Raw genomic sequence first — 13,786 nt, forward strand, 5'->3', positions numbered from 1 at the left:
GTAGGTAGACAGGAGAGGGTAGGTAGACAGGAGAGGGTAGGTAGACAGGAGAGGGTAGGTAGACAGGAGAGGGTAGGTAGACAGGAGAGGGTAGGTAGGTAGACAGGAGAGGGTAGGTAGACAGGGAGAGGTAGACAGGAGAGGTAGACAGACAGGAGAGGGTAGGTAGACAGGAGAGGGTAGGTAGACAGGAGAGGGAGGTAGACAGGAGAGGGTAGGTAGACAGGAGAGACAGGAGAGGTAGACAGGAGAGGGTAGGTAGACAGGAGAGGGAGTAGACAGGAGAGGTAGGAGACAGGAGAGGGTAGGAGACAGGAGAGGGTAGGTAGACAGGAGAGGGTAGGTAGACAGGAGAGGGTAGGTAGACAGGAGAGGGTAGGTAGACAGGAGAGGGTAGGGTGACAGTGGTTTAGATCTCGCTCTCATACGTGTGCATGTGAGTCTTCAGTGAGAGGATTTCAGGGTAACTCCGGCTAGTCCGACGGTAGAAGTCCAGGCCCGTGAGGATCTCCACGTCTCGGACCCGGGCCGTGTGCAGCTTCATCAGATCCTCCACCCACTTAGACTCGTCCTCAGAGCTCTAGGGGGACGAAGACAACGTCAGATACCTGCACATTTCATGATGCTCTGAAATCTCTCTCAATTCAAGGGACTTTATTGTCCTGGGGAACATGTTTACACTGACAAAGCAAGTGAAACAGACAAACGCCAAATAATCAAAGGAACAGTAAACATTACTCACAAGTTTCAAAGGAATAGACACATTTCAAATGTCATATTATGTCTATATACAGTGTAACAATGTGCAAATAGTTAAAAGTACAAAAGGGGAAATAAATCAACATAAATATGGGTTGTATTTACAATGGTGTTTATTCGTCACTGGTTGCCTCTTGTCTCTTTCTGTCTCTCTCACAATTTCTCTCCCTGTGTGTGAGGCAATAGCACCCTGTTCCCTACACAATACACTCCCTTTGATCAGAGGCCTATGTAGCAGTCCTATGTAGCAGTCCTATGTAGCAGTCCTATGTAGCAGCCCTATGTAGCAGCCCTATGTAGCAGTCCTATGTAGCAGCCCTATGTAGCAGTCCTATGTAGCAGTCCTATGTAGCAGCCCTATGTCATTTTGGACGTAGCCAGGGACTCACACTGCAGCTCTCGTCGTTGTCTGAGCGGTGTGGTAGGATGAAGGCAGAGCTGCTAAGAGGTCCAGTACAGATGTCCTCAGCCTGGGTGAAGTCCAGACAACTGGTTATCACACAGTAGTAGTGGGTTGGAATGGGCCCTGAACCACTTCCATACCTGTAGACAAAATAGCCAGAGGACAGTCTGTAACTATGAGACAGCACAGTCCCACAGACAGAGAACACACATGTAGCCAGAGGACAGTCTGTAACTATGAGACAGCACAGTTCCACAGACAGAGAACACACATGTAGCCAGAGGACAGTCTGTAACTATGAGACAGGAGAGGGTCAGTCCCACAGACAGAGAACACACATGTAGCCAGAGGACAGTCTGTAACTATGAGACAGGAGAGGGTCAGTCCCACAGACAGAGAACACACATGTAGCCAGAGGACAGTCTGTAACTATGAGACAGCACAGTCCCACAGAGAACACACATGTAGCCAGAGGACAGTCTGTAACTATGAGACAGCACAGTCCCACAGACAGACAGTCTGTAACTATGAGACAGCACAGTCCCACAGACAGAGAACACACATGTAGCCAGAGGACAGTCTGTAACTATGAGACAGCACAGTCCCACAGACCGAGAACACACATGTAGCCAGAGGACAGTCTGTAACTATGAGACAGCACAGTCCCACAGACAGAGGACAGTCTGTAACTATGAGACAGCACAGTCCCACAGACAGAGGACAGTCTGTAACTATGAGACAGCACAGTCCCACAGACCGAGGACAGTCTGTAACTATGAGACAGCACAGTCCCACAGACAGAGGACAGTCTGTAACTATGAGACAGCACAGTCCCACAGACAGAGGACAGTCTGTAACTATGAGACAGCACAGTCCCACAGACAGAGGACAGTCTGTAACTATGAGACAGCACAGTTCCACAGACAGAGAACACACATGTAGCCAGAGGACAGTCTGTAACTATGAGACAGGAGAGGGTCAGTCCCACAGACAGAGAACACACATGTAGCCAGAGGACAGTCTGTAACTATGAGACAGCACAGTCCCACAGACAGAGGACAGTCTATAACTATGAGACAGCACAGTCCCACAGACAGAGGACAGTCAGTAACTATGAGACAGCACAGTCCCACAGACAGAGAACACACATTCAATCACATGAAGGCTCTATGTGAGGTTCAGTGACATTATGACCATGATGATTGAATGGAACCAGAAGTACAGATATTTGTAATGACACATTTTAGCCACTAGGTGGCCCTACAACTACATTTTGCTGGATCATTTTTACCTTTATTTAACTAGGCAAGTCAGTTAAGAACAAATTCTTATTTTCAATGACGGCCTAGGAACAGTGGGTTAACTGCCTGTTCAGGGGCAGAACGACAACATGTACCTTGTCAGCTCGGGGGTTTGAACTTGCAACCTTCCGGTCCAACGGTCTAACCACTAGGCTACCCTGCCGCCCCTGCCTCTACTTTGGCGAATGAGTAAAATACGAAATAGAATATTGACCTTGTGCAGGAAAGGAAAGATAAACATTGACTGTTCCAAATCATTAAGATGCAAAACGAGGTTTGGGTCTGACTTCCCATTGAGAAGTACAGTACTATGTGTCTGACTTCCCATTGAGAAGTACAGTACTATGTGTCTGACTTCCCATTGAGAAGTACAGTACTATGTGTCTGACTTCCCATTGAGAAGTACAGTACTATGTGTCTGACTTCCCATTGAGAAGTACAGTACTATGTTGTATTGTGGCTGCTTCCCAAATTAAACCCTGTTCCTTTTAAAACCTCTTACGGGTCGGACCCTTTCTTTCAGTTTTCATCTAAAATGACATACCCAAATCTAACTGCCTGTAGCTCAGGACCTGAAGCAAGGATATGCATATTGTTGATACCATTTGAAAGGAAACACTTTGAAGTTTGTGGAAATGTTAAATGAATGTAGGAGAATAAAACACATTAGATCTGGTAAAACAGAATACAAAGAAAACAAACATGCGTTTTGTTGTTCCGTCATCTTTGAAATGCAAGAGAAAGGCCACAACGTATTACTGCAGATTAGGCGCAATTTCGATTTTGGCCACTAGATGGCAGCAGTGTATGTGCAAAGTTTTAGACTGATTCAATGAACCATTGCATTACTGTTCAAAATGTTGTATCAAATCTGCTCAAATGTGCCTAATTGGTTTGCTACATTTTCAAGTATAAAACTGTGCACTCTCCTCAAACAATAGCATGGTATTCTTTCACTGTAATAGCTACTGTAAATTGGACAGTGCAGTTAGATTAACAAGAATTTAAGCTTTCTGCCAATAAAAAACATGTCTATGTCCTGGGAAATGTTCTTGTTACTTACAATTTCATGCTAATCAAATTAGCGCACGTTAGCTCAACTGGACATCAATCCCGTAGAGGTTAAAGTGCACTTCCATTGACCAGCACTGGTCAACAGTAATGCACTATAAAGGGAATTAGGGGCTCTGATCAAAAATAGTGCACTCTAATAGGGGCCTTTTTGGGACGTAGCCTGTATGTCAGTGAAGACCGAAAACCCTTACTGTTTAATTTTCTCTGCCGAGTCTCTCAGGCCATCGTAGTCGTAGTCAAATATGGGCCCACAGATCAAGTTGAGCCCATTTCTCTCCATGGCATACTTCTTCACAAGAGTCTTCTGGAAGTAGCTCCATATTCCTGAAGGTGAGACAGAGAGAATGAGTGAGTGAGTAAGAGAGAGAGAGAGAGAGAGAGAGAGAGAGAGAGAGAGAGAGAGAGAGAGAGAGAGAGAGAGAGAGAGAGAGAGAGAGAGAGAGAGAGAGAGAGAGAGAGAGAGAGAGAGAGAGAGAGAGAGAGAGAGAGAGAGAGAGAGAGAGAGAGCGAGAGAGGCAACTGTTACAAGAGCATCAGGAAAACTTTACAACTCGGCAGCATCTACACCCCTGTATGTTTAGGGATGTGAGGACAGACGGATCAGATCTACACCCCTGTATGTTTAGGGTTGTGAGGACAGACTGGATCAGATCTACACCCCTGTATGTTTAGGGTTGTGAGGACAGACTGGATCAGATCTACACCCCTGTATGTTTAGGGATGTGAGGACAGACCGGATCAGATCTACACCCCTGTATGTTTAGGGTTGTGAGGACAGACTGGATCAGATCTACACCCCTGTATGTTTAGGGATGTGAGGACAGACCGGATCAGATCTACACCCCTGTATGTTTAGGGTTGTGAGGACAGACCGGATCAGATCTACACCCCTGTATGTTTAGGGATGTGAGGACAGACCGGATCAGATCTACACCCCTGTATGTTTAGGGATGTGAGGACAGGCCGGATCAGATCTACACCCCTGTATGTTTAGGGTTGTGAGGACAGACAGGATCAGATCTACACCCCTGTATGTTTAGGGTTGTGAGGACAGACCGGATCAGATCTACACCCCTGTATGTTTAGGGTTGTGAGGACAGACTGGATCAGATCTACACCCCTGTATGTTTAGGGTTGTGAGGACAGACTGGATCAGATCTACACCCCTGTATGTTTAGGGTTGTGAGGACAGAGGACAGACTGGATCAGATCTACACCCCTGTATGTTTAGGGTTGTGAGGACAGACTGGATCAGATCTACACCCCTGTATGTTTAGGGTTGTGAGGACAGACTGGATCAGATCTACACCCCTGTATGTTTAGGGATGTGAGGACAGACTGGATCAGATCTACACCCCTGTATGTTTAGGGATGTGAGGACAGACCGGATCAGATCTACACCCCTGTATGTTTAGGGTTGTGAGGACAGACTGGATCAGATCTACACCCCTGTATGTTTAGGGTTGTGAGGACAGACAGGATCAGATCTACACCCCTGTATGTTTAGGGTTGTGAGTTTAGGGTTGTGAGGACAGACTGGATCAGATCTACACCCCTGTATGTTTAGGGTTGTGAGGACAGACTGGATCAGATCTACACCCCTGTATGTTTAGGGTTGTGAGGACAGACTGGATCAGATCTACACCCCTGTATGTTTAGGGATGTGAGGACAGACTGGATCAGATCTACACCCCTGTATGTTTAGGGTTGTGAGGACAGACCGGATCAGATCTACACCCCTGTATGTTTAGGGTTGTGAGGACAGACTGGATCAGATCTACACCCCTGTATGTTTAGGGTTGTGAGGACAGACTGGATCAGATCTACACCCCTGTATGTTTAGGGTTGTGAGGACAGACTGGATCAGATCTGGATCAGACTACCCCTGTATGTTTAGGGTTGTGAGGACAGACTGGATCAGATCTACACCCCTGTATGTTTAGGGTTGTGAGGACAGACTGGATCAGATCTACACCCCTGTATGTTTAAGGTTGTGAGGACAGACCGGATCAGATCTACACCCCTGTATGTTTAGGGTTGTGAGGACAGACCGGATCAGATCTACACCCCTGTATGTTTAGGGTTGTGAGGACAGACTGGATCAGATCTACACCCCTGTATGTTTAGGGTTGTGAGGACAGACTGGATCAGATCTACACCCCTGTATGTTTAGGGTTGTGAGGACAGACTGGATCAGATCTACACCCCTGTATGTTTAGGGTTGTGAGGACAGACTGGATCAGATCTACACCCCTGTATGTTTAGGGTTGTGAGGACAGACTGGATCAGATCTACACCCCTGTATGTTTAGGGATGTGAGGACAGACTGGATCAGATCTACACCCCTGTATGTTTAGGGTTGTGAGGACAGACCGGATCAGATCTACACCCCTGTATGTTTAGGGTTGTGAGGACAGACCGGATCAGATCTACACCCCTGTATGTTTAGGGATGTGAGGACAGACCGGATCAGATCTACACCCCTGTATGTTTAGGGTTGTGAGGACAGACTGGATCAGATCTCAGATCTACACCCCTGTATGTTTAGGGTTGTGAGGACAGACCGGATCAGATCTACACCCCTGTATGTTTAGGGTTGTGAGGACAGACTGGATCAGATCTACACCCCTGTATGTTTAGGGTTGTGAGGACAGACTGGATCAGATCTACACCCCTGTATGTTTAGGGTTGTGAGGACAGACTGGATCAGATCTACACCCCTGTATGTTTAGGGTTGTGAGGACAGACTGGATCAGATCTACACCCCTGTATGTTTAGGGTTGTGAGGACAGACTGGATCAGATCTACACCCCTGTATGTTTAGGGTTGTGAGGACAGACTGGATCAGATCTACACCCCTGTATGTTTAATGGTTGTGAGGACAGACTGGATCAGATCTACACCCCTGTATGTTTAGGGTTGTGAGGACAGACCGGATCAGATCTACACCCCTGTATGTTTAGGGTTGTGAGGACAGACAGGATCAGATCTACACCCCTGTATGTTTAGGGTTGTGAGGACAGACCGGATCAGATCTACACCCCTGTATGTTTAGGGTTGTGAGGACAGACCGGATCAGATCTACACCCCTGTATGTTTAGGGTTGTGAGGACAGACTGGATCAGATCTACACCCCTGTATGTTTAGGGATGTGAGGACACCCCTGGATGAGATCTACACCCCTGTATGTTTAGGGTTGTGAGGACAGACTGGATCAGATCTACACCCCTGTATGTTTAGGGTTGTGAGGACAGACCGGATCAGATCTACACCCCTGTATGTTTAGGGTTGTTTCAGATCTACACCCCTGTATGTTTAGGGTTGTGAGGACAGACTGGATCAGATCTACACCCCTGTATGTTTAGGGTTGTGAGGACAGACTGGATCAGATCTACACCCCTGTATGTTTAGGGTTGTGAGGACAGACTGGATCAGATCTACACCCCTGTATGTTTAGGGTTGTGAGGACAGACTGGATCAGACCCCTGTATGTTTAGGGTTGTGAGGACAGACACCCCTGTATGTTTAGGGTTGTGAGGACAGACTGGATCAGATCTACACCCCTGTATGTTTAGGGTTGTGAGGACAGACTGGATCAGATCTACACCCCTGTATGTTTAGGGTTGTGAGGACAGACCGGATCAGATCTACACCCCTGTATGTTTAGGGTTGTGAGGACAGACAGGATCAGATCTACACCCCTGTATGTTTAGGGTTGTGAGGACAGACCGGATCAGATCTACACCCCTGTATGTTTAGGGTTGTGAGGACAGACTGGATCAGATCTACACCCCTGTATGTTTAGGGTTGTGAGGACAGACTGGATCAGATCTACACCCCTGTATGTTTAGGGTTGTGAGGACAGACTGGATCAGATCTACACCCCTGTATGTTTAGGGTTGTGAGGACAGACTGGATCAGATCTACACCCCTGTATGTTTAGGGTTGTGAGGACAGACTGGATCAGATCTACACCCCTGTATGTTTAGGGTTGTGAGGACAGACTGGATCAGATCTACACCCCTGTATGTTTAGGGTTGTGAGGACAGACTGGATCAGATCTACACCCCTGTATGTTTAGGGTTGTGAGGACAGACTGGATCAGCTCTACACCCCTGTATGTTTAGGGTTGTGAGGACAGACTGGATCAGATCTACACCCCTGTATGTTTAGGGTTGTGAGGACAGACTGGATCAGATCTACACCCCTGTATGTTTAGGGCTGAGGTAAGACTGGATCAGATCTACACCCCTGTATGTTTAGGGTTGTGAGGACAGACCGGATCAGATCTACACCCCTGTATGTTTAGGGCTGAGGTAAGACTGGATCAGATCTACACCCCTGTATGTTTAGGGTTGTGAGGACAGACTGGATCAGATCTACACCCCTGTATGTTTAGGGTTGAGGTAAGACTGGATCAGATCTACACCCCTGTATGTTTAGGGTTGTCAGGACAGACTGGATCAGATCTACACCCCTGTATGTTTAGGGTTGTCAGGACAGACTGGATCAGATCTACACCCCTGTATGTTTAGGGCTGTGAGGACAGACAGGATCTCAGATCTACACCCCTGTATGTTTAGGGTTGTGAGGACAGACTGGATCAGACCTTTACCCCTGTATGTTTAGGGTTGTGAAGAAATACTGGATCAGCTCTACACCCTGTATGTTTAGGGTTGAGGTAAGACAGGATCAGATCTACACCCCTGTATGTTTAGGGCTGAGGTAAGACAGGATCAGATCTACACTCTTGTATGTTTAGGGCAGAGGTAAGACAGGATCAGATCTACACCCCTGTATGTTTAGGGCTGAGGTAAGACTGGATTAGATCTACACCCCTGTATGTTTAGGGTTGTGAGGACAGACTGGATCAGATCTACACCCCTGTATGTTTAGGGTTGAGGTAAGACTGGATCAGATCTACACCCCTGTATGTTTAGGGTTGTGAGGACAGACTGGATCAGCTCTACACCCCTGTATGTTTAGGGTTGTCAGGACAGACTGGATCAGATCTACACCCCTGTATGTTTAGGGTTGTGAGGACAGACTGGATCAGACCTTTACCCCTGTATGTTTAGGGTTGTGAAGACAGACTGGATCAGCTCTACACCCCTGTATGTTTAGGGTTGAGGTAAGACAGGATCAGATCTACACCCCTGTATGTTTAGGGCTGAGGTAAGACAGGATCAGATCTACACCCCTGTATGTTTAGGGCTGAGGTAAGACAGGATCAGATCTACACCCCTGTATGTTTAGGGCTGAGGTAAGACAGGATCAGATCTACACCCCTGTATGTTTAGGGTTGTGAGGACAGACTGGATCAGACCTTTACCCCTGTATGTTTAGGGTTGTGAAGACAGACTGGATCAGCTCTACACCCCTGTATGTTTAGGGTTGAGGTAAGACTGGATCAGATCTACACCCCTGTATGTTTAGGGTTGTGAGGACAGACTGGATCAGATCTACACCCCTGTATGTTTAGGGCTGAGGTACAGACTGGATCAGATCTACACCCCTGTATGTTTAGGGCTGAGGTAAGACAGGATCAGATCTACACCCCTGTATGTTTAGGGCTGAGGTAAGACAGGATCAGAAATACACCCCTGTATGTTTAGGGTTGTGAGGACAGACTGGATCAGACCTTTACCCCTGTATGTTTAGGGTTGTGAAGACAGACTGGATCAGCTCTACACCCCTGTATGTTTAGGGCTGAGGTAAGACAGGATCAGATCTACACCCCTGTATGTTTAGGGTTGTGAGGACAGACTGGATCAGATCTACACCCCTGTATGTTTAGGGTTGTGAGGACAGACTGGAACAGATCTACACCCCTGTATGTTTAGGGCTGAGGTAAGACTGGATCAGATCTACACCCCTGTATGTTTAGGGTTGTGAGGACAGACTGGATCAGATCTACACCCCTGTATGTTTAGGGTTGAGGTAAGACTGGATCAGATCTACACCCCTGTATGTTTAGGGTTGTGAGGACAGACTGGATCAGCTCTACACCCCTGTATGTTTAGGGTTGTCAGGACAGACTGGATCAGATCTACGCCCCTGTATGTTTAGGGTTGAGGTAAGACAGGATCAGAAATACACCCCTGTATGTTTAGGGTTGTGAGGACAGACTGGATCAGACCTTTACCCCTGTATGTTTAGGGTTGTGAAGACAGACTGGATCAGCTCTACACCCCTGTATGTTTAGGGCTGAGGTAAGACAGGATCAGATCTACACCCCTGTATGTTTAGGGTTGTGAGGACAGACTGGATCAGATCTACACCCCTGTATGTTTAGGGTTGTGACGACAGACTGGATCAGATCTACACCCCTGTATGTTTAGGGCTGAGGTAAGACTGGATCAGATCTACACCCCTGTATGTTTAGGGTTGTGAGGACAGACTGGATCAGCTCTACACCCCTGTATGTTTAGGGTTGTCAGGACAGACTGGATCAGATCTACACCCCTGTATGTTTAGGGTTGTGAAGACAGACTGGATCAGCTCTACACCCCTGTATGTTTAGGGCTGAGGTAAGACTGGATCAGACCCCCTGTTGTGTATTTCCTGGAATGGCCAGATCAATAGAAGATGGTGATGACTGGTTGAGACCCAACAAACCTTTAAAGCTTTCAGTAATTCCCAACCAACCTTTAAAGCTTTCAGTAATTCCCAACCAACCTTTAAAGCTTTCAGTAATTCCCAATAAACCTTTCAGTAATACCCAACCAACCTTTAAAGCTTTCAGTAATTCCCAATAAACCTTTCAGTAATACCCAACCAACCTTTAAAGCTGTCAGTAATTCCCAACCAACCTTTAAAGCTTTCAGTAATACCCAACAAGCAATGCTTCAACAAACATTCTTGGTCAGTTTTTTTGTCCAGCTTCTATGCTAAATTGCATGTTATATTTTATTATATTTACGGTAGGTTCAGATTATAGTTGGTTACCCATTACCTTCTATTTGGTTCTGAAACTAAAGTGTAGTGCTAGTTGTTTCTGCCCATGTGATCTACCTAGTAAGAAAAACATCCCCAGCCCTAACCATGGAAGCCATGACATCTACGCAGTCAGGAAAACATCCTCTAACCATGAGGAAGCCATGACAACTACCCAGTCAGGAAAACATCCTCTAACCATGAGGAAACCATGACAACTACCCAGTCAGGGAAACATCCTCTAACCATGAGGAAACCATGACAACTACCCAGTCAGGAAAACATCCTCTAACCATGAGATCTATCCAGTCAGAAAAACATCCTCTAACCATGACATCTACCCAGTCAGGAAAACATCCTCTAACCATGACATCTACCCAGTCAGGAAAACATCCTATAACCATGACATCTACCCAGTCAGGAAAACATCCCCTAACCATGAAGAAACCATGACAACTACCCAGTCAGGAAAACATCCCCTAACCATGAAGAAACCATGACAACTACCCAGTCAGGAAAACATCCTCTAACCATGAGAAACCATGACAACTACCCAGTCAGGAAAACATCCCCTAACCATGAAGAAACCATGACAACTACCCAGTCAGGAAAACATCCTCTAACCATGAGGAAACCATGACAACTACCCAGTCAGGAAAACATCCCCTAATCATGAGGAAACATACATGAACATCCTCTCCAACCCAGGCCTCTACCTCAGAGGGAAAGCTACATATTTGAAGTGTGTACATTATGGAGAGGAGGTGGGGTTGTGTGTACCTATATACATTTCTGGAGGGGTTTTAATGGTGTGGACATTCCTCAAGTACACAGTCAGCACTTACACACAGTGGCACAGTTTAATATTGGAGGGTCATAGAACTGACCGCCCGAAACTGTCGACCCACACGCTATACACACACACACACTATACACACACACACTCACACACACACACACACACGCTATACACACACACACACACTCTCTCAGTCTTCCTTTTAAGACCCTCTCGTTGTTGGGTCTGCAGGTCGTTAGTCAACGTAATGACTTCCTCAAACATTTAATGTAGACTAAGTGAAAACAGGACTAAACCAGGACACAGTTCCATCAATCCATCTTGTCAGTGTGGTTTCTGTTCACTGGTGATGACATGTGACTGTGGCCTATGAATTCACATTTGACATGCCAATGTAGTTTTAGAAAATGTTTGACTTACTTTTGAATGCTGGGTACATGGGTACGGTGTTAGTGATGAGGACTGCATCAAATTTGCCGTCTTGGGTCGGAGCCAGCTCTAAAGATAAAACAATAAATGGTGAAAAATCTGTGTTTTATTTTATTTATGTTACCTTTATTTAACTAGGCAAGTCAGTTAAGAACAAATTCTTATTTTCAATGACGGCCTACGAACAGTTGGTTAACTGCCTGTTCAGGGTTGTACCTTGTCAGCTCGGGGTTCGAACTTGCAACCTTCCGGTTACTAGTCCAACGCTCTAACCACTAGGCTTCCGTGCCGCCCCAAAATGTGCCGCCCCAAAATGTTAATGTACAGTACAATTTAGATTGCTTCATGTCTTGTTACTGCGTTGTAAACTATAGTATAGTCGTGGCCAAAAGTTTTGAGAATGACACAAATATTAATTTCCACAAAGTTTGCTGCTTCAGTGTCTTTAGATATTTTTGTCAGATGTTACTATGGATACTGAAGTATAATTACAAGCATTTCATAAGTGTCAAAGGCTTTTGACAATTACATTAAGTTGATGCAAAGAGTCAATGTTTGTAGTGTTGACCCTTCTTTTTCAAGACCTCAGCAACCCACCCTGGCATGTTGTCAATTAACTTATGGGCCACATCCTGACTGATGGCAGCCCATTCTTGCATAATCAATGCTTGGAGTTTGTCAGAATGTGTGGGTTTTTGTTTGTTCACCCTCCTCTTGAGGATTGACCACAAGTTCTCAATGGGATTAATGTCTGGGGAGTTTCCTGGCCATGGACCCAAAATATTGATGTTTTGTTCCCGAGCCGCTTAGTTATCACTTTTGCCTTATGGCAAGGTGCTCCATCATGCTGGAAAAGGCATTGTTCACCACCAAACTGTTCCTGGATTGTTGGGAGAAGTTGCTCTCAGAGGATGTATTGGTACCATTCTTTATTCATGGCTGTGCTCTTAGGCAAAATTGTGAGTGAGCCCACTCCCTTGGCTGAGAAGCAATCCCACACATGAATGGTCTCCGGATGCTTTACTGTTGGCATGACACAGGACTGATGGTAGCGCTCACCTTGTCTTCTCTGGACAAGCTTTTTTTCCGGATGCCCCAAACAATCGGAAAGGGAATTCATTAGAGAAAATGACTTTATCCCAGTCCTCAGCAGTCCAATCAATGTACATTTTGCAGAATATCAGTCTGTCCCTGATGTTTTTCCTGGAGAGAAGTGGCTTCTTTGCTGCCCTTCTTGACACCAGTCCATCCTCCAAAAGTCTTCGCCTCACTGTGTGTGCAGATGCACTCACACCTGCCTGCTGCCATTCCTGAGCAAGCTCTGTACTGGTGGTGCCCCGATCCCGCAGCTGAATCAACTTTAGGAGACGGTCCTGGCGCTTGCTGGACTTTCTTGGGCACCCTGAAGCCTTCTTCACAACAAGTCAACCGCTCTCCTTGATGTTCTTGATGATCCAACAAATGGTTGATTTAGGTACAATCTTACTGGCAGCAATATCCTTGCCTGTGAAGCCCTTTTTGTGCAAAGCAATGATGACGGCACGTGTTTCCTTGCAGGTAACCATGTTTGACAGAGGAAGAACAATGATTCCAAGCACCACCCTCCTTTTGAGGCTTCCAGTCTGTCAAACTCAATCAGCATGACAGAGTGATCTCCAGCCTTGTCCTCGTCAACACTCACACCTGTGTTAACGAGAGAATAACTGACATGATGTCAGCTGGTCCTTTTGTGGCAGGGCTGAAATGCAGTGGAAATGTTTTTGGGGGGATTCAGTTCATTTGCATGGCAAAGAGGGACTTTGCAATTCATTACAATCCATCTGATCACTCTTCATAACATTCTGGACTATATGCAAATTGCCATCATACAAACTGAGGCAGCAGACTTGGTGAAAATGTATATTTGTGTCAATCTCAAACCTTTTGGCCACGACTGTACATGAACCGGTTGCATCAGCTGGGAGTTCCAAAGGTGGTCTTGAATGCTAAGTCGAATGTGGTGTTAGAACCAGGCGCACGTCAAGCTGGTGCAACCAGCTGCTGGTCAACCATAGGAGATCTGACAGGAGAGAACATGGAGGACGT

At 46.2% G+C, this 13,786-nt stretch overlaps 1 protein-coding gene across 1 annotated transcript in view; it reads right to left on the bottom strand.

Annotated features, from left to right (window-relative positions):
* Window positions 1-315: 315 nt before the first annotated feature.
* Window positions 316-13,786, bottom strand: part of LOC112243821 (ectonucleotide pyrophosphatase/phosphodiesterase family member 2) — a 46,483-nt gene continuing 33,012 nt past the window's right edge. Inside the window, exons 22-25 of the mRNA XM_042313730.1 lie at window positions 11,693-11,770; window positions 3,729-3,861; window positions 1,149-1,302; window positions 316-580 (exon numbers count right to left, since the gene is read on the bottom strand). Of these exons, the coding sequence (XP_042169664.1) occupies window positions 410-580; window positions 1,149-1,302; window positions 3,729-3,861; window positions 11,693-11,770 (536 nt within the window). The 3' untranslated portion in view covers window positions 316-409. The remainder of the gene's footprint in view (window positions 581-1,148; window positions 1,303-3,728; window positions 3,862-11,692; window positions 11,771-13,786) is intronic.

The sequence above is a fragment of the Oncorhynchus tshawytscha genome, unplaced genomic scaffold (assembly GCF_018296145.1).
Source record: "Oncorhynchus tshawytscha isolate Ot180627B unplaced genomic scaffold, Otsh_v2.0 Un_contig_11336_pilon_pilon, whole genome shotgun sequence".
Lineage (NCBI taxonomy): Eukaryota > Metazoa > Chordata > Actinopteri > Salmoniformes > Salmonidae > Oncorhynchus > Oncorhynchus tshawytscha.